The 20,217-nt window shown below is 43.3% G+C and overlaps 2 protein-coding genes across 2 annotated transcripts; one reads left to right on the forward strand and one right to left on the reverse strand.

Annotated features, from left to right (window-relative positions):
- Positions 1–5,139: 5,139 nt before the first annotated feature.
- On the forward strand, positions 5,140–6,551 carry LOC139385937 (transmembrane protein 37). The gene is made up of 3 exons (XM_071131243.1): positions 5,140–5,143; positions 5,485–5,537; positions 6,150–6,551. Exons 1-3 carry the CDS (start codon positions 5,140–5,142, stop codon positions 6,498–6,500), a joined length of 408 nt encoding a protein of 135 aa, XP_070987344.1. The 3' UTR covers positions 6,501–6,551.
- A 1,283-nt stretch (positions 6,552–7,834) lies between these two features.
- On the reverse strand, positions 7,835–15,731 carry LOC139406107 (secretin receptor). Its single transcript, XM_071148583.1, has 13 exons — positions 15,666–15,731; positions 15,249–15,371; positions 13,835–13,928; positions 11,586–11,689; positions 10,179–10,288; positions 9,798–9,930; positions 9,321–9,474; positions 9,075–9,135; positions 8,909–8,978; positions 8,729–8,820; positions 8,494–8,620; positions 8,102–8,143; positions 7,835–7,999 (listed from the first exon to the last, which is right to left on the reverse strand). Exons 1-13 carry the CDS (start codon positions 15,729–15,731, stop codon positions 7,835–7,837), a joined length of 1,341 nt encoding a protein of 446 aa, XP_071004684.1.
- Between the last annotated feature and the right edge of the window lie 4,486 nt (positions 15,732–20,217).

The raw sequence follows: 20,217 nt of genomic DNA on the forward strand, positions 1-20,217 counted from the left end.
TACCTTTGGCCTCCCGGGTGGCGCAGTGGTTAAGGGCGCTGTACTGCAGCGCCAGCTGTGCCATCAGAGTCCCTGGGTCTGTCGTAACCGGCCGCGACCGGGAGGTCCGTGGGGCGACGCACAATTGGCCTAGCGTCGCCCGGGTTAGGGAGGGCTTGGTCGGTATGGGTGTCCTTGTCTCATTGCGCACCAGCGACTCCTGTGGCGGGCTGGGCGCAGTGTGCGCTAACCAAGGTGGCCAGGTGCACGGTGTTTCCTCCGGCGCATTGGTGCGGCTGGCTTCCAGGTTGGATGCGTGCTGTGTTAAGAAGCAGTGCGGCTTGGTTGGGTTGTGTATCGGAGGACGCATGACTTTCAACCTTCGTCTCTCCCAAGCCCGTACGGGAGTTGTAGCGATGAGACAAGATAGTAGCTACTACAACAATTGGATACCACGAAATTGGGGAGAAAAAGGGGTAAAACATTTTTTTTTTTTTTAATAATACCTTCCTGCCTTGCACTGAGAAATTCTAAATCTATGAAAATATCTTTCACTTCATCCTATGAGATTTGTTTTGTCTCTGAGTCAACAAAACAAAGTTATTGTATTTTAATATAAAATACTGGTGTTATACTGTATGACGCTATTTTGTTACACTGAATGACACTCATAGCAACACTTTGCACAAACACGGTACATGCATTGCTTGTTCTTGAGATCACATAATGGAAGACAGTAACTCGGAAACGCTTGAGGTTTTCAGCAACCCTCTTTGGCTCAACCTGTCAACTATGTGTTTCACATTCTCGTGATCGAGACACGCACAGGTGTTGTGGTCATGTGCCTTCGGCTTTGTAATGTAAAATGGCCGCAGTTGTAAAAACTGTCTGTATGACAGTGAGTGTCCCATCCACCTCTGAATTGTACTCTGCATGGAGTTCTTTTAGAGATTTCATGAGTATGCGCCTCTGAACCTTCTTCATTTGCGTGACCGTGTCTTCCCTGAGAGAAAGCAACTATTTTCATTTCCACTGAGAAATGCAATGACCTGTGTTTTCCTCACTAAAGATATATATTTTTTCCCTTGTGGCCTGTATTTTTAAGTTGGATTGCGTTTTAATTTATTTGACCTTTGCATGCCCTTTCGTAATTTGTTGCTTTTTTGTTGTGATTGTTTTAGTTTCATTTCCAGTTGAAGAATTTTCTACTTTAGTTTTAGTTTTTCCTTTTGCAACCGCTTACAACGCTTTGATACCTTTTTCACTTTTTCTGGAGTGGCGGAAGCAAGTGGTGCTCCAGTGTTTGAGATTGAGGCTCAAGGGATTTCTCTAGTTCTGGAGTCAAGGACTCAGATGGTTGTTCTAGCTCTGGAGGTGCAAATTAATGTTGTACTTTTTCAAGTTGTTCAGGGGGCTGCTCAAAAGCGTTTCCGTCAGTGGATACAGGAGTTAAGTTCATCACCACATTAATTTGTTTTTTCACTGCGCCCCCTCTTATTTAATCTAAATTTGTCCCTCTTTTTTCCAGCATCAGATTGTGTTATTGTATAGATTGGTGGATGATCAGGTTTGACATCCTTCTTTCTTCTCTGATAGCTAAAAACGAAAATGTAATAGTTATGACACTGGCACAGAATAGAATTTGCATCCATTAAATGTTATTAGTAGTCTATTAATAGTAGGCTATACAATGATAACACTTAATCAAAGTTTAAAAGTTAAATCAACTCCCTCTCCCTTTCTCAAACATGACATGTTTTGTTACTATTTCATTGCTAATGTTAATAATAATCACTTTACTATAATCTGCGGCAGCACTTGACGTTGCATTAAATTGCATTATTACACGATTATTACATGGTAGTTCATGTTGTAATTATGCATTGTTACACTGTCACTGCTCAATTTCTGTAAATTTCAATGCAATTTACACAAATGCAATTTCAAGATACCTACACAAAATAGCTACATCAAATGCCCATCAAACTACTTCAATTCAAACTTGTACAGTCTTGATTTTTCATAAAGGGCCCCAAGCAGCTATTAACTAATATAATTCACAATCCATTTTTAATTCATAATTATGTGTGTGTGTAATATTATATTAACTAATATAATCCATCAGTTATATCTTAACTGCAGTGCAATAAAAAAATAACTACAGTGTAATAGTGCAACTTAATGTTGCGTTAACCACCCAGCTTTATATCCTATTATATCCTATTCTGTTGCTGACAGTAGCGTGAAACCATGAAAACAGTACCTTGCTTTTCTTCTGGCTAGTCTTTCCTCCCAAGCAACTAGATCTGCGTTAATATTTTGTCTGGGCCGTGCAGCCCTCTCCTTATTAGACGACGGCATCTACAGTATAAAGATAATGTGCCTTGAAATACCTTAAAATTCCATAAAATAGTTACATGATAATATTCAGTATGCATACAACAAGTAAATATGAATTGCATGATTAAATGTTGTAAACTAGTGAAAACATGGGATAGCAATGCTACTGTCATTCAGCATAACGGGTGACGTGGTATAAACATGAAACTTTTGGACAAAAGCATGATACTGAAGGACAGATTTCATACATAAACGTATTTAACAGGCAGTTCCTTGGCCACCTATATAAAGTAATGACTTTGATCTATAAGGATTATTTTTACTTTTCATATTGAATATAGCTTTTTATAAAATAATAACATTAAAATGATGTTTTGTAGTGTTGTACTGAAGGACATGCATTTTTGTTACAAAGGTTACTAGAGGGTGAAAAGGTGAAATCATCAAATATTTGAGAGAGATTTACTCACCTCATCACATTGATAGATGGTCTTCAATTGGTCTTTTTTGTGATGTCACACACTGTCACATGATTACCATAATGTGAAATGCGTTAAAATGGCTTTTTACCTTTGTTATACTGAATGACATTGATGAAGCACAAAGGTCCGGACAAAAGTTATTCAAGTTTTAAAATATTTTTCAGATACAGTATGTTGTCCATTATTCTATATATTGTTGCAAACACTAATACAATTATGCCACGGGTGTTCATTTATATTTTTAGGATGAATTTAAAAACACTTTTGTCATTAGAATTTTAACCTGGTCAGTTACACTGAAGGACATTTTGGCACTTAGAAGCTCAATAACTCCCTTAATTTAATAGTTTGCAATACAAATATTTCTGGGTCAAAAGAAGGGTAAGAGTTGAGTGAGTTAATATTATATTTATACATATTTATCTTTTTATGTTAAATGAATGGCCTTCGGACACCAAATGTACACGTCTCGTCTTTGACCCATAAACTCAGAAATCAAGAAGAATACTTTGTCAATTTTCCAGGTTGTTTTTTTCCACCTCGCACCATGTTCCGGGGCCAATGGTCACTGAGAAACAACACTTGGCATTTGTAGCTTATCGTTTCTTGCATAATGCATCTGGCAGTTTCACAAGATCATTATACTTTTTGTAGCAATGATTAGCTCATATTAGTTCAGGAGGCATGTTGAGCTTTGCACTGCTTTCTCACAGTTTGAGACAACATTTCTCAGTAGTGAAGAGTTGTTCATGCAATAATTGGGTGAGCCTACATGTATATATATTAGTAATGGTGTGGGATTAGTAATCTCAACAATGGATAGACCTACATGTATATATTAGTAATGGTGTGGGATTGGGAATCTCAACAATGGTTAGGCCTACATGTATATACACTGCTCAAAAAAATAAAGGGAACACTTAAACAACACAATGTAACTCAATCAAGTCAATCACACTTCTGTGATATCAAACTGTCCACTTAGGAAGCAACACTGATTGACAATACATTTCACATGCTGTTGTGCAAATGGAATAGACAACAGGTGGAAATTATAGGCAATTAGCAAGACACCCTCAATAAAGGAGTGGTTCTGCAGGTGGTGACCACAGACCACTTCTCAGTTCCTATGCTTCCTGGCTGATGTTTTGGTCACTTTTGAATGCTGGCGGTGCTTTCACTCTAGTGGTAGCATGAGACGGAGTCTACAACCCACACAAGTGGCTCAGGTAGTGCAGCTCATCCAGGATGACACATCAATGCGAGCTGTGGCAAGAAGGTTTGCTGTGTCTGTCAGCGTAGTGTCCAGAGCATGGAGGCACTACCAGGAGACAGGCCAGTACATCAGGAGACGTGGAGGAGGCCGTAGGAGGGCAACAACCCAGCAGCAGGACCGCTACCTCCGCCTTTGTGCAAGGAGGAGCACTGCCAGAGCCCTGCAAAATGACCTCCAGCAGGCCACAAATGTGCATGTGTCTGCTCAAACGGTAAGAAACAGACTCCATGAGGGTGGTATGAGGGCCCGACATCCACAGGTGGGGGTTGCACACTGAGCACATGTGACAGACGTGACGGTCCAGAGACGCCGTGGAGAACGTTCTGCTGCCTGCAACATCCTCCAGCATGACCGATTTGGCGGTGGGTCAGTCATGGTGTGGGGTGAAATTTCTTTGGGGGGCCGCACCTCCATGTGCTCGCCAGAGGTAGCCTGACTGCCATTAGGTACCGAGATGAGATCCTCAGACCCCTTGTGAGACCATATGCTGGTGCAGTTGGCCCTGGGTTAATCCTAATGCAAGACAATGCTAGACCTCTGGAGTGGCTGGAGTGTGTCAGCATTTCCTGCAAGAGGAAGGCATTGATGCTATGGACTGGCCCGCCCGTTCCCCAGACCTGAATCCAATTGAGCACATCTGGGACATCATGTCTCGCTCCATCCACCAACGCCACGTTGCACCACAGACTGTCCAGGAGTTGGCGGATGCTTTAGTCCAGGTCTGGGAGGAGATCCCTCAGGATACCATCCGCCACCTCATCAGGAGCATGCCCAGGCGTTGTAGGGAGGTCATACAGGCACGTGGAGGCCACACACACTACTGAGCCTCATTTTGACTTGTTTTAAGGACATTACATCAAAGTTGGATCAGCCTGTAGTGTGGTTTTCCACTTTAATTTTGAGTGTGACTCCAAATCCAGACCTCCATGGGTTGATAAATTTGATTTCCATTGATAATTTTTGTGTGATTTTGTTGTCAGCACATTCAACTATGTAAAGAAAAAAGTATTTAATAAGAATGAGCAGTGTATTAGTAATAGTGTGGGATTAGTAATCTCAGCAATGGGTAGGCCTACATGTATATATTAGTAATAGTGTGGGATTGGGAATCTCAGCAATGGCCATACTTGCAGCGTTTAAATCTCTGTGCTGTCATGGAAGAAACATTCTTCCTTCCTGTCTGCTTCTCCTGGCGATAGCAGAGTATCCCGTAACCAGACTTCTAATAACTACGGAGGGGAGAGTCAATCAATTCTGTCTGAATAGCTAGAGGGTGGGGACGGTTGAGATTATTCTTAAAGGAGACTTGCATTGTTTTACGAATGATGGTTGATAATCATACACAGGTATAAACCCTGAACACTGAACCTTTGATATTTGAAGTGAACACATCTTTTCCGCTGCCAGTTTTGCCTCTCGGTCAAGTGGAGTACAACACCATGACCGCTATTCAGATAAAGGTAAATAGTCATGTTTTTTTTATTATAATGACTGTTGTTAGATTTGCTTGTAAATCATATAGTATACATGCTTCTAAATAAGTAGGATACATCTGTTTTTGCCAGATTGTCTATGGTATCATGTCCATGATGTTTATTTCTTCATTGATATTCAGTGTTCTGTCATTACCGATGTGGTTGCTTGTGTTAGTGCAGAAACAACAGACTCAGTAGACAAATATGTCAATGAAATATAGGCAAATAGGCTATCAAGGAGCTGATGCAAGTCACACTAATCCAATAGCCTGTTATTTGTTCCCTTTTATGCTTACAGTCTTAATTCACATGAATGAATGCACCCATTGTATTCTACACAGCTGGATCTGCTACTCAAGCCCAAGTTTCTCCTTAATCTACTGATTCAAACTCTGCTGGAGAGCAGCTTTACAAAGGTTACTGGGTTCGGGACTCCAGATAGATTTACTTACAGTGGAGTTTAAGGCATGTCCCTGTGGTCGCATATTGCCCTGTGTCTTTGTCTCTGTCCAAGTCACACAGGTCGGTACTGTACTCTGTACCTGCATAGTTCTAAACCCCAAATTCACTCAATCCCCTTTCTGTAGGTCTCAGTAGGAGCACCCCGACAGAGGTGTATCTGGGGTGGCGGTGGGCCTGGTCCTGTGTCGCTCTATGGTCTCCCTGGCTGTGGTGGGAGCCATCTTTGACCTGGAGTTGCTGGTCATATCGCAAGTGATTGAGGACCGGGACTCGGGCCGGCGGTGTGGCCTGGGGTCAGCTCTGGTGCTTGTGGCGGCGGCGCTGTCGGCAGGGGGAGTGGTGGTGTTGGTGTCTCTGCTCCGGCAGCAGGCCTCTCCTTTGGGCTTCACCCTTACCTTCTGGTGCAAGTTTACCGCAGTCTTCCTGCTCTTCCTCAACGGCATGGCAGCGCCACATCCATCACATGGCCCTGCAGGCACCACCTAGAAGCCACCTGGGGAAATGCTAGAGGTGAAAGAGCACAAGGAGTCCAGCAGTGTCCAGCTACAGCAGTACAGCAGAAGGCATTTTCATGTTCCAAACACGCAGACGTCACAGGAACAGTGATTTCCTGTTGGGATTAGGTTTAGGGTTAAGCCCAGGGTTGAGGACTGTGGAGTATAGTGGACATCAGGACATCTCTTCATCCATGGGTGTTACAGTGCCTGAGATGTAACAGGGTCTTTTGGAATGGATCGGCTGTGTGTATGATTCCTCAAGGCCTTGTGCATGTGCAGCTTGTTAATAGCACGCACTGGGAACAGTAAACAACAACTGCTGCCTGTCTATATGCAGTCAAATCATCTTCATTGTTTTGTGGAAATACAGCTCTGGATTGTGTAGAATATATGTTTTTTTTTACAACATATGTTATTGTTAGTTAGTAGTAACTAATGTGTAACTTCCTTTTAACCCCATGGCCTCATAGCTACATGATGTACAGTGGGGCAAAAAAGTATTTAGTCAGCCACCAATTGTGCAAGTTTTCCCACTTAAAAAGAAGAGAGAGGCCTGTAATTTTCCTCATAGGTACACTTCAACTATGACAGACAAAAAGAGAGTTAAAAAATCCAGAAAATCACATTGTAGGATTTTTTATGAATTTATTTGCAAATGATGGTGGAAAATAAGTATCTCACCCCGTGGTGATAATGACTTTTAAAATACATTTATTGTGAGAGTTGATCTTCTCATTGCCATCAAGTCGTACCATCATTGATCCTGTGTGAAGCACATGTAATATAACTAACATAGCATGGTTAAATTAATTCTAGGAACTGTCACCAACACATTCACACAAATTCCTTTAAACTTTACAACAGCTCTTGTTTTCATGGTTAAACATACACATATCATATGTAACACTTGGAATATACATGTTAGAAAGCCAATAAATAAAATTAAGCATGTCCACATGGTCCTTTAGAATACCTGGTCATATTGACAATTGTACAGGTAGGTAGGTGCATTCCTGATAGTCATGCAGTGTGTGTGTGCCATGCATGACTGCAGGTGAGAATGAGGAAAGGTCAGAATAGCAAACCCATGCACAGAAAGGTTTCAGCGTTTTGACCCCACAACCAAAGGTCCAGTCCTGTCACTAAATGCCATGCCGGTCAAAGATCATATACACTCAACAGAAAAAAAATAAAAAGGAGGCCTCATCCTTCAAGAGTCAAACAGGAATGTCAGAATGTCACAGACAGACTGTGGGACACACATGGCACCTATCCATTGACAAAGCCTCGTAGGTACAGTATAGTGAGGAGTGACTGGATGTGCTACACCAGACTAGAGTGGCGTGTGGAGGGTCCCCGGGTCAGGAAGGAGACCTGGGTATGGGCCCCTACACTCTGACTCATGGAGCCATGTTGGCACCTGGCCTCCCCAGGTAGATGCTGCTTCAGCCTCCATCGCCTCCACCTCCTCCGAACCTCATACTGAACCTGGGGATAGGGTGTCAAAGGTCAACAGCCAGGGTCAGCCAATCGCCTCTCTCTATCCTCAATAATCTACTACTGGACACTGAGCTGTGGTTGTCAACTTACCTCTCCATTCAGAAAACAGTATAGAACTGCTACTACAAACCCCTAGAATAGGACAGAGCACAGACAAAGGGTTAGGTAAACTAAACTAAATTGGCGGAAAATAGCATAGCCGGTTAAAGTGTTGAGCCAGTAACCGAAAGGTCGCTGGTTCAAACACCCTAGCTGACAAGGTTAAAAATCTGTTGACGTAACCCTAATCTTCTCCAGGGGTGCCATACTACTATGACTGACCCTATCAAACAACACATTTCACTGCACCTATCCGGTGTGTGACAATAAAGCATGTTTTTTTACTCACTGTATACCAAAGAGTAGATACACTGAAAGTTTGTAGCATGGATGTACTGTATGTACAGTACACCCACAGAGGTGGGATAAAGGTACTACAGTACCTGAGTGGAAGCAAAAGCCAGCTCGATAAAGTTCCATATTTCACTGACTTTATGTGGGAGGAATGCAAAGAGGACGTAGTGCAAACCAAAGAGAGATACCAGGAGAACGGTGGACTTAGCAAGCCTCCTGAAAATAAAAATGTACAAGTACATAAGATATCATCAACATGACAAAAGTGTTTTGTTCTGTAGGTATTAAATAGCTTTTGGTCAAAAATAATAATATGTAACTCACCTATACTGGTTCAACTCATTTCTATGCATTTCCTGTGTCCTTAACTTGGCCACCAGGATTCTTATGATACTCAGAAAAAACAGCAAGTTAACCTGCGTAAGAGACAGATTTTGAGTGAGGTGCTGACTCACAGAAAATCACAAATTAGTTTATGGGGTCAAAGGTTATGGCAGAACTCACAACGATGAAGAGGAGAACAGGAACTCTGAGAATCCACCAGATCCCCTCGTGTCCCCTCCTCTCCCAGCACCTTTAAAACCAGGGGGAGAGAGAATACACACACAATCTATATGTGAGGAGCATGTAAGCATTATCACATAGATACTTGAATACAGACATAACCTACCCTTCATTCTCCTGGGTATATTTTGCCAAACTCCAGGCTACTATAATGACCATTGGGGAACCTGTAGAGGCAAACAGTCAGACAATGGAATAGGAAAAGACAGAAAATAGATGATGTTAGAGCTCCCAGACAGTCCAATTGAGTGGACAGAAGTACATAGCCAAAATCAATGGTGTAATATTTTACTTGAGCAAATTTGTCCTTCAGTCTTGTTAATTTAAGTTTGCTAAAGATAAACAGGCTTACCCCAGCCCAGGACGATGTACCACCTGAGGTGCCTCTTCTGGGAGAAGAGGGAGACACTGACCAGGCTGTACAGGTAGTGTCCCTCGGCCAGCAGCCAGCTGTAGTTGGCCATGATGCAGTAGTTGGAGAACGATGTTGCAATCTTACAGCTGACCTGTGGAGGGCGACAGAGGACCGAGACAGGCAGGAGGATAGGTCAACTCAACCGGAAGGAAGGGAAGGACGTGAGCCTTGTCTTCTTCTTCTAAGGGGTTTCTATATATAGATGAATGTTATATGATTAATGCATGTACGTAATAAAATTGAGATTGCAAGCTTGATTTGAATTTTTTGTATTGATTGACTGGCTGATTGAACATAATTATGGTCTGATTGTCTGGTTTAGTAATTGGGTGATTGACTGGCTGGCAGTCAGTGATTAGGAGTCACTGGGTAATAAATGTTATGAAGGGATTAATAGTGATTGGTAGTAGGCACCGGATAGGAGTCACAGTGGAAGTGGTCATCAGAGGAGAAGAGCACAGCATCTCTGATGAAGATGAAGGTGGCTCGGAGGATGAAGGAGAGGAACAGTTGGATGTGGACATAGTTACGGGTGCAGTGGAGCCTCCTTGGGGGAAGACCAAGGACACAGAGAGATAGAATAAAATACATATATTCATAATTTCCTCCATTGACCCTTGTACATGCAGTGGACACAGTGAAGACAGGAGATTAAGATAAACAGTTGACAAAGACAAGCATTTTAGACAAATGGAGAAGTGGTAAAAGTCATTCCTAATGTTAAGGGATGAGCAGAACAATTTATGATCTACTACAAGTATAAATCACTTGGACGGCCCCCAACTATACACCCACCTGAACAGACAGAGTGTGGCAGTGGCGATGGTAAGAGACGCAGTAGAGATAGCATAGCCCACCGAGTACATGACTTGCACATAGAGGAAGTAGCCATGGGACCTGGGTGCCTGGGGAAGCAGAAACAACACTGTTCATCCAAAAGGGCATATTATAAGCACTCTGAGTTTATGAATGTATGAGTTGGGACTTTTTCATTCAGAGAGAAAGATTGAAATAGAGAAAGAGAGTCACAGAGAGAGAGAAAGAGAGGGAAATGGAAAGGGGGATACCTAGACACAGAGAGAGAGAGAGAGAGAGAGAGAGAGAGAGAGAGAGAGAGAGAGAGAGAAAGAAAGAAAGAAAGATGTGTAAGGGTGGACTGTGTGTCCTGGCCTAACAGAAAAAGAGAGAGCAGAGAGCGGGGGTTTGGACCATGTCGTTGCTATCTGTCTCTTAAATCACTGTAGTTAAGCACTGCTGTCCTCCCAGCAGGAAGACCACTCGGAACAGACTGGGAAGAGGAGTTTTGAGCAGAACCAGAACATTTCACACTGTGATTTACTCTTTTATTCCACCTGCAACCAGTCCAAATACAACACTGGGTCATAATCTGTTCTTAAATGACATCAAATAATAATAATAGGTTTACTTTACCCCAGGACACTGAAATGTTATAAATCAAATCAAATCATAGGTTTTATTGTGCACCCATATCCACTGACTCTCGCCCAAAAAGACATGCACCACTGTAGAAGAACTGAGTGCCAACCTATCAAAATGCCAAGGGAGGAAAAACACGATATGAGGTCATTAAAGAGTATTGGGACTTAGCACACCTGTGGATTCACATCATTCCTGAGGAGCATATCCCACAGAATTCTGCCTATATCACGCTATACCACAATAAACATAAAGTTCAAGTGCAGAGACTCCGAGATCATTGAGCGCTTTTGAAGTGACAGGTTGGCGCGAAATCCGTAGCCCATCTCCTCTGTGCTGTATCAGCATAAAATAATGGCCTTCTAGCAGTCATTAGGACAAAGATTCAGCAGGAAGCAGGCAGGTAGAGGTGCAAATGAGTGGTAGATTTATTTACACAGTGATGGTATTTCAAAGATGACGGTGAAATGTACAAATAGGCTAGGCTATACAGAGTTCTGACTTCAAAATGGCAGCATTCTAAAGAAAAAGCCTCTCAACAGGCAAAACCTGTCTTAACCAATAAAGCACAGGTGGGGTCTACCAGGCTCAGATACAGCCTCCCCTTGAGTTACCCAACATTTAACTAACTAGAACATGCCCAACCTGTCACTCAATAATTTGAACTGCTATTTTTTATATAGAGACATAAAACTAAAACTGAACTGAGAGGCTAAGCTGCCTTTAGGCGCCTCGTGGAACCAGGTACGAATCACATCATCCTACCTCAAAAGGGAAGGTGAGGGTCTCAAAGGCATACTCGCAGGCTATCTCATGTGGAGGAAATGGCTCAGTCCAGCCGTGCTCTGTGCAGTTCCTGTATACTCTGCCTGTGAGAGGAGAGAATAGATCTAAATAACGTTATTTTACAATCTTGATCATTACCCATCATTGCAACCACTTTTTCCAGCTGGGATACTGTTTATCCTGTAATAATGCCTAAAGTACACAGGCATTACTTAATACCTGACATACAAAACCCATTTACAATCATCAACCTTGAACATGGATGTGTCTGATGATGTTCTAATGTGTCTGTCACGCCCTGACCTTAGACAGACTTTTTATTTCTCTATTTGGTTAGGTCAGGGTGTGATTTGGGTGGGCATTCTAGTTTGTCTGTTTCTTTGTTGGCCGGGTATGGTTCCCAATCAGAGGCAGCTGTCTATCGTTGTCTCTGATTGGGAATCATACTTAGGCAGCCTTTTTATCACCTATGTTGTGGGTAATTGTATATTTTCTGTGTGTGTTTGTGTGCGCCACGGTTGCGTCACGTTCGGTTTCTGTTTACCTGTTTTTTTGTGAAGGTTTCACTTCGATTAAAGATGTGGAATTACATGCACGCTGCGCCTTGGCTCATTTATGACAGGGAGTTTGAAGACAGTGAACGTGACAGAATTACCCACCACAAAAAGACCAAGCAGCGTGCGCCAACTTGGAAGACGAGCTGGACTGGGGAGGAGATTATGGCAGGGGACGAGATCCTGTCATGGAAGCAGGCGGAGGCAGCAAAGTTAGGTCAACAACGGAAGCCCGAGAGGCAACTCCAAACACGTTTTTGGAGGGGGCACACGGGGAGATTGGCGGAGTCAGGGTTTAGACCTGAGCCAACTCCCCGTGCTTACCGTGGGGAGCATGTGACCGGTCAGGCACCGTGTTATGTGGTGATGCGCACTGTGTCTCCAGTGCACATTCACAGGCCGGTGCGCTCTGTGCCAGCGCCCCGCATTTTCCGGGCGAAAGTAAGCATCCAGCCAGGACGGGTAGTGCCAGCTCTACGCTCGAGACCTCCAGTGCCCCTCCACGGCCCAGTGTATCTGGTGCTTGCTCCACTCACCAGGCTTCCAGTGCATCTCCCCAGTCCGGTGAGACCTGTTCCGGTTCCACGTACCAGGCCTCCAGTATGTCTCCCCAGCCTGGTAAGCCCTGTGGCAGCTCCACGCACCAGGCTTCCAGTACGTCTCCTCAGTTCGGTGAGACCTGTTCCGGCTCCACGTACGAAGCCTCCAGTGATGATCCATGGCACGAAGCCTCCAGTGATGATCCATGACCCGGAGCCTGTAGTGATGATCCATGGCACGAAGCCTCCAGTGATAATCCATGGCCCGGAGCCTCCAGTGATAATCCATGGCACGAAGCCTCCAGTGATGATCCATGGCCCGGAGCCTGCTGGGAAAATCCAGGGCACGGAGCCTCCAGCGACAGTGCCCAGTCAGGATCCTCCAGCAACGGTCCCCAGTCCGGAGACTCCAGCTACGGTCCGCAGTCCAGAATCTCCAGCGACGGTCTGCAGTCCGGAGTCTCCAGCAACGGTATGCAGTCCAGAGCCTCCAGCGACGGTCTGCAGTCCAGAGCCTCCAGCGGCGGTCTGCAGTCCAGAGCCTCCGGCGACGATCCACGATCCGGTTCCTCCGGCGACTATCCACGGTCCGGAGTCTCCGGCGACGATCAGGGATCAGCGTGCGGAGCGGGGGCTTCGTCCCGAACCGGAGCCGCCACCGAGGATAGATTCCCACCCGAACCCTCCCCTATAGAGTCAGGTTTTGCTGTCGGAGTCCGCACCTTTGGGGGGGGGGGTACTGTCATGCCCTGACCTTAGAGAGCCTTTTTATGTCTCTATTTGGTTAGGTCAGGGTGTGATTTGGGTGGGCATTTTAGTTTGTCTGTTTCTTTGTTGGCCGGGTATGGTTCCCAATCAGAGGCAGCTGTCTATCGTTGTCTCTGATTGGGAATCATACTTAGGCAGCCTTTTTATCACCTATGTTGTGGGTAATTGTGTATTTTCTGTGTGTGTTTGTGTGCGCCACGGTTGCGTCACATTCGGTTTCTGTTTACCTGTTTTTTTGTGAAGGTTTCACTTTCTTAAACATGTGGAATTACATGCACGCTGCGCCTTGGCTCATTTATGACAGGGAGTTTGAAGACGGTGAACGTGACAGTGTCCTTGGAATGCTTAGTCATGTATGTGGGCATACCTGTGGTTCGGAGGAATCTGGGACATGGCTGTGACACAGTCTCTCCCACATCAGTATGAGGCCAGCAGTTCAGGTGGTCCCACAAACCTCTGCACTCTACAGGAGACATAATGGGTGTCATCCACAGGTATTCTAAAGGTTCTCTTCATTCATTCCACAAGGGAGGCTGAACAATTCCATTGCTCTCACAGTATACCACAAATCCTGACACATTTGGCTGCCAACACAATATGTGTCTTGTTACTGTTATAGGAAGTCCCTTTCTAAAATCACCATCCAAATCACCTTGGCTTGTCTGGCAGCCCTTAGGCCCAGGTATCATATGTGCTGTGGAACAGTGGAAGAGATAGAAAAGGACAGGTGCTCGATCTGTCTCTCTCGGGACGGCAGGTAGCCTGGCGGGTGGGAGCGTTGGAACAGTAAACCGAAAGTTGCTGGATCGAATCTCCGAGCTGACAAGGTCGTTCTGCCCTGAGCAAGGAAGTTAACCCACTGTTCCCCGGATGCCGGCTGTCGATTAAGGCAGCCCTCTGCACCTCTCTGACTCAAAGGGGTTGGATTAAACGCAGAAGACACATTTCAATTGAATGCATTCAGTTGTACAACTAACTAGGTATCGCTCTCTTAGTCTGTCTGTCCAATGTTTTATCCAATTGTTTTCTTCCTAAAGCCAATCTGAGGGCAAATCATACTCTTTCGCCAAATGGAATATCAGAAATGTCAATTGTGTGATAGTGCTAACCACTTCAATCAACCACTTGCATTGTATTTCTCACAGCCTTCTCTCCTTCTCACCAGCAGGAAACCATGGTAACATGAGTTTTTCAGCATCCTAAATCCAATAACCCAATGTATTATGCTACTAGCCTTAAAATGAAGGCTAAAAGAACATTGCTTCGCCTCCCATATTAATGACCCCGGGGCTCCCAGCACAGATGTGTGTTTATCAGGGTGTAACAGTATAACTTTATACCGTCCCCTCGCCCATACCCGGGCGCGAACCAGGGACCCTCTGCACACATCAACAACAGTCACCCACAAAGCATCGTTACCCATCGCTCCACAAAAGGGGAACCACTACTTCAAAGTCTCAGAGCAAGTGACGTCACACCGTCACTAGCCGTTTCACATCCGTTACAAGGGCACTAAGACCACCAGATTCCACATATAGCAGAGGAGAGAAGTGTTTGGCTGATCTGGTCACCAGAGTGGACTCACTGCTGCCTCCAAAACTCTCCATCACTCTCCATCACTGCTCCCTCTTCATTGGATGTGATTTGTGGTGTACGGATGTGCTGTTATCTAAGCTGTTTTCCTGGCCCCTCTTTGAACTTTTCTTCCTCTGTGTAGATTACATTAATGGCAATAGCCCATAGATTACATTAATGATTACATTAATGGCCCATAGCATGACTGACTTGCCTGGTTGTTGAGAGTCAGCCTGGCTGATGTTGATCTTGAACAGATCCTTGAAGCAGCTCTCCTCATCTTGGAGTAAGATGTAGTCCGGGTCACATTCTGGAGGAATGGCCTTCACCTTCAAACATGATTTTAAACTGCATGGCATTCTGTGTTGCAGTATATTTCTTTAGATTTAGAAAGGGTATAGCCATATGCCTTTATCAAAATGTGCTGCATGTCATTCTCTCGCCCTAAACTAAACTTTAAAAAATACAATTAATAGTATTTTGCAGTTTCAGAGGAATTTATGTTGAGACAGCGACAATTATAGTTTAGGCTACTATACTTTTCAATTTCATGATCATGATATATACACGCATCCATTATCAAATAATTAGGAGGAATTGGGGCACATTTGAATATCACTCACATTGGAAGAGAAGTCGAGAAGAGCTGCTATAAGCACAATCCTACGCAATTGTCTGTTTATCCTCATTGCAGCTATGGTATTGCCAAGACAAATTGAGAAATAAAATAAACAAATATATTTATACGGTATCCGCTAGGAGAGACAATTCAGGTGCGCAATGTTAACCTGGACAAAAAATATCAATAGAAAATTCCAGGAATATTACTTGACCGAAGCAGAGAGTTATTCGGTGCCTAAATCCTGAAAGCAGGTGACAGTGTCTTGTCCTGGTTATCTCAACCCTGATTTACACAAAACTGTAAACTTCAGATGCAGCGTAAAATAGATATTCCCTTTTCTGTAGACCCCGCCTACTGCTCAATGCGCGCCGCTGTCATTGTCTGGTCACATCCATTTATGTTACAGGTTTTATCATACCTGGAAATTGCTTAGTTCTAAATATTTGAATTTCCAAATTGTATAATTCGTTTTATTCTACCAGAGTTGTAGTTTATATACATTCTAAAGAACTGTTTCTGTCTCTGGCATATTAATTTCATCTCATGTGAACATTCAAATAAATCCTGAAAGTAAATTCTCAGTTGACTCTCGCCTGTCCACCGCACTCGAACTCGCTCAAACACACCTTATAGTACCCATACGACACCTCTGAGTGGTGTTTACAAAACACAACAGTGAAGTGTACGGGTAGTAAAAGTGTCACCTGGTATCACATCTCTGCAGTGTTTGCTGTTTTACATGTATGATAAGCAGCACAAGGCTTGCCAGGGGGATAATTAAGATCAAATCGATTTTTTTCTGGCCGAATACTGGGGATGGACAGAAGGAACATGGTGCTGGGTGTTTGGTAAAGCTGTGGACCGGTATAAATCAGATCCTTTCAGGGTCTGCCTCCACTCTTAAAGACAGGTTTAGGGTTGTTATATCTCTGGAGACAATTAACTGAAGGGCTTTGGTTTGATTTACAGATGTATGATCTTAATTTGAGCCAGTCTGCTTCAGCAAGAAAATAATCCTGCAGCAACAGGAAAAGTAAATTATTGTGTGGATTATAATTAATGGACATTTTTGTAGCAGTTGATACAGTTTTTGATAGGGCAAATCAAGTCTGACATTTGAAAGTGGAAAGCCTTTTAAAAACTCGGATACACTACAAGTTTATATTTCCTGTTATGCAAGAACATTCCCAGCAGCAAGAGTGATTGAACTAAGATTCTACATCTGTAAAAGCTGTTTGGTATGTGTGAGGTGCTGAACCCTGGATCTAAATATCAGAATACTGAAACTTTGTGTGGTTTAGATTTAGAGGAAGAAGAAACATGGGAATATGTGTTTTAAAAAACACAAAGTCACTTGCCCCTTTCTTCTACAGCCATATTGTGGACTTTTCCATTGTACAATATATAGATCATTTGCAGATCAGCTTTAAATCCATCTAGAGGGAGAGTACTGCTGGTATGAGGAAGTGGCAGCCTGGGTCTTCTGCACCTCCAAGTGGAGAATAGCCTGAGAGTTTGGCATTTGCTCGAAACCACTGATATTATATAGGGTCAGGTATTTTTTCCAACATTTAATGTTTAATTAACCTGATCCTATACCTGTGGTTAGGGTCAACAACTTTTAGCATAGTGTATGAGGAAGAGTCAAAGCCTAATGACCAGTGTAAACAGAAGACAATTGCACTGTAACCATACTTGCCCAAACAAATGATAAATTACCTGTTGTTTAAAAAAAACATTTAAAAAAAAATTTATTACAAAGAAACACAAGGAAGAGGTAACATTAACGTATTAGAAAATGAAGGACTAACAATACACCATCAAGACACTATCAAACATGTATCAGTCTTTCCGCAACAGAGCCATCCTTATGTGTGAGGGTGCGTGTGCATGATAGTGATATAAAATATATGTCATAGTTTCCTTTTTCATGATCACAATCGCGTGAATCCCGAACCCTCCAAGATTCCCCCACAGTTCCCCAATAGCTATCCCTCAACCATTCGAGACCAATTAATTCCATTCCCCGCCCCAAAGAACCCCTCAATGCACCAACAACCAATATAATGAACTAAAGAGAAAAAAGGAAAAGGCAGAAGAAAGCAGCAACGAACAATGAAAAAAATATATATATTAAACAAAGGACATCAAGGACAGCTGAAATCATAACGGCAATGCCAACTGTATATGTTTGTGTGCATGTCTGACACTATTACATGTATGTGTATGTTCTTGTATGTGTTAATTTGAATGAGAGTGTGTGTATATGCATGTGTACAAACACCTGCACGGCAACAGCCTCAGGCGAACCGGCATTAGTTGTAAAAACACTGCCACTTAGTGTCATTCAAATTTACTTTTATTATGTTTTATTTAGACTTTTTTTTCCTTTATCTTTTGACCATGATTCTCTCTCTCACACAGCAACTCCACTCCCACTTGTCTCCAATTCCCCATACCAACCCTCAGCTTCCCTTAGACCATCCCATCTATCTCTGCTGGCCACCCACTTCGTGTTTAAACGCAACACATATCTTTCAACTATGCTATGATGTTTAACGTACAATTTCAATCTATCTAATCGAATAGAATCTACAGATTGCGTGTTGAAGATAAATACTTTTACTAAGAGTATATTATTATTAGTATATTAGTAATTGACTGACCCAGTCTCTCCAGATCTCCTAACAGTACTATTTCTAGGGTCGATTTTAGATCAATGCTATGCATTTTCAGCCATTCCTGAGCCTGAGACCAGAAACAGGCTACCTGAGGGCAATACCAAAATAAATGGTCTATTGATTCGGTATCCTCACAACAAAATCTGCAGAGCTTCGGTGATTTTATGCCCTAAATATTTAACATTTTGTTGGTGGCAAGAATTCTATATAATAATTTTAACTGAAAAGCACGAAGTCTTGAATCTTGCGTTGTTTTATATATCAGCTCATACCATGGAATCGGTACATAAAAAATCTTGCAATCCGTATGGCACAGTTGTCAACATCCTGGTCCTCAAATGAAACTGGTATACTTTCTTATTTATGTTATTTTTATTCCTCCACCAGTTTTGATCCTTTATATTGGGCAGACAGACCAGTTCCCTACCTCCTCCCGCTGCCACCCACCTCCTCCAGTTTTGATCCTTTATTTTGGGCAGACAGACCAGTTCCCTACCTCCTCCCTCTGCCACCCACCTCCTCCAGTTTTGATCCTTTATATTGGGCAGACAAACCAGTTCCCTACCTCCTCCCGCTGCCACCCACCTCCTCCAGTTTTGATCCTTTATATTGGGCAGACAGACCAGTTCCCTACCTCCTCCCGCTGCCACCCACCTCCTCCAGTTTGATGCTTTATATTGGGCAGACAGACCAGTTCCCTACCTCCTCCCGCTGCCACCCACCTCCTCCAGTTTTGATCCTTTATATTGGGCAGACAGACCAGTTCCCTACCTCCTCCCGCTGCCACCCACCTCCTCCAGTTTGATGCTTTATATTGGGCAGACAGACCAGTTCCCTACCTCCTCCCGCTGCCACCCACCTCCTCCAGTTTTGATCCTTTATATTGGGCAGACAGACCAGTTCCCTACCTCCTCCCGCTGCCACCCACCTCCTCCATTTTTGGGGCAATGCTGTAATCAATTGGTTGTACTCTTTGATTGAGCAGACCTTCCCGTACAATTCTGATAACTCCATGAAGGACATAACTCTACCATTACAATATCATTTAAGAACAAAATACCCTTTTTAAACATCTTTCCCATAAATACAGGTATTTTATCAACCAGCACATTTGAGTTCAGCCATAATATTTGTTCTCTCTTTTCAGGGGGATGAAATTGAAATTACATGTTGTTACTCACAATGCTCAGAGTCCATAGCCCACTGGCCATCCGATCATAACATCCTTTGATTGTGATCTGTGTGTTGGTTCAGTGTCCTGATGATAATCTTGAATGTTTGAGAACACGTAACAAACTTCCTGAGTGATTTCCTACAATTGGTATAATTCACTTTATTAAACAGGTTGTTGTTTTGCTTCTGACATTTCAGTCCAGCTGAGACCAGTTATGGGTGACTTATAGGTGACCTGTAGATGACCTGCACCAGCCTGACTGGTGAGATGAATGATAGAGGGTGAGGAAGTTGTGTAAACCTGCTACTGACTGCTGGTACCATTGGTACTGGCAAATAATCTGCCATTAGAAATTCCTATGGCTTTTAAAAAGTATGACCGTATATTCATAAAGAATAGAAATGTAAAGGGCAAATTTAGGTCTGGTAGGCCTAGTCTGTCTATAATTAGGTGCAGGTGTTATTGTCAGTGGCTCGTGAAGGCAGTGTGGACCCATAAACACATCATGGGATGTGTAATGCTGCGCTCACGTGCTATCGGAGTTATCGGAAGTTCAGTGGGTTATTTCACTTGAAAGACCCTCCAAGTTGGAATTACAAGTGGGAAACTCTGAGAAAATGTTGTTGCCCGAGTTGTCGAGTTGTGACGTTTCACCACTGACCTTTTACATTTTCAACCAAAAGATGACAACAAATCCG

The sequence above is a fragment of the Oncorhynchus clarkii genome, chromosome 3, assembly GCF_045791955.1.
Source record: "Oncorhynchus clarkii lewisi isolate Uvic-CL-2024 chromosome 3, UVic_Ocla_1.0, whole genome shotgun sequence".
Classification (NCBI taxonomy): Eukaryota; Metazoa; Chordata; class Actinopteri; order Salmoniformes; family Salmonidae; genus Oncorhynchus; species Oncorhynchus clarkii.

Excerpts from the sequence above, each read along its gene's own strand:
- LOC139385937 (XM_071131243.1), top strand. Across the intron at positions 5,538-6,149 it reads TGACCGCTATTCAGATAAAG|GAGCACCCCGACAGAGGTGT; the intron begins GTAAATAGTCAT and ends AGGTCTCAGTAG.
- LOC139406107 (XM_071148583.1), bottom strand. The coding sequence starts at position 15,731 with ATGAGGATAAACAGACAATTGCGTAGGATTGTGCTTATAGCAGCTCTT. Across the intron at positions 9,475-9,797 it reads TCCACTGTGACTCCTATCCG|GTCAGCTGTAAGATTGCAAC; the intron begins GTGCCTACTACC and ends CGCCCTCCACAG. Across the intron at positions 8,821-8,908 it reads CTGTTCTCCTCTTCATCGTT|GTTAACTTGCTGTTTTTTCT; the intron begins GTGAGTTCTGCC and ends TCTCTTACGCAG.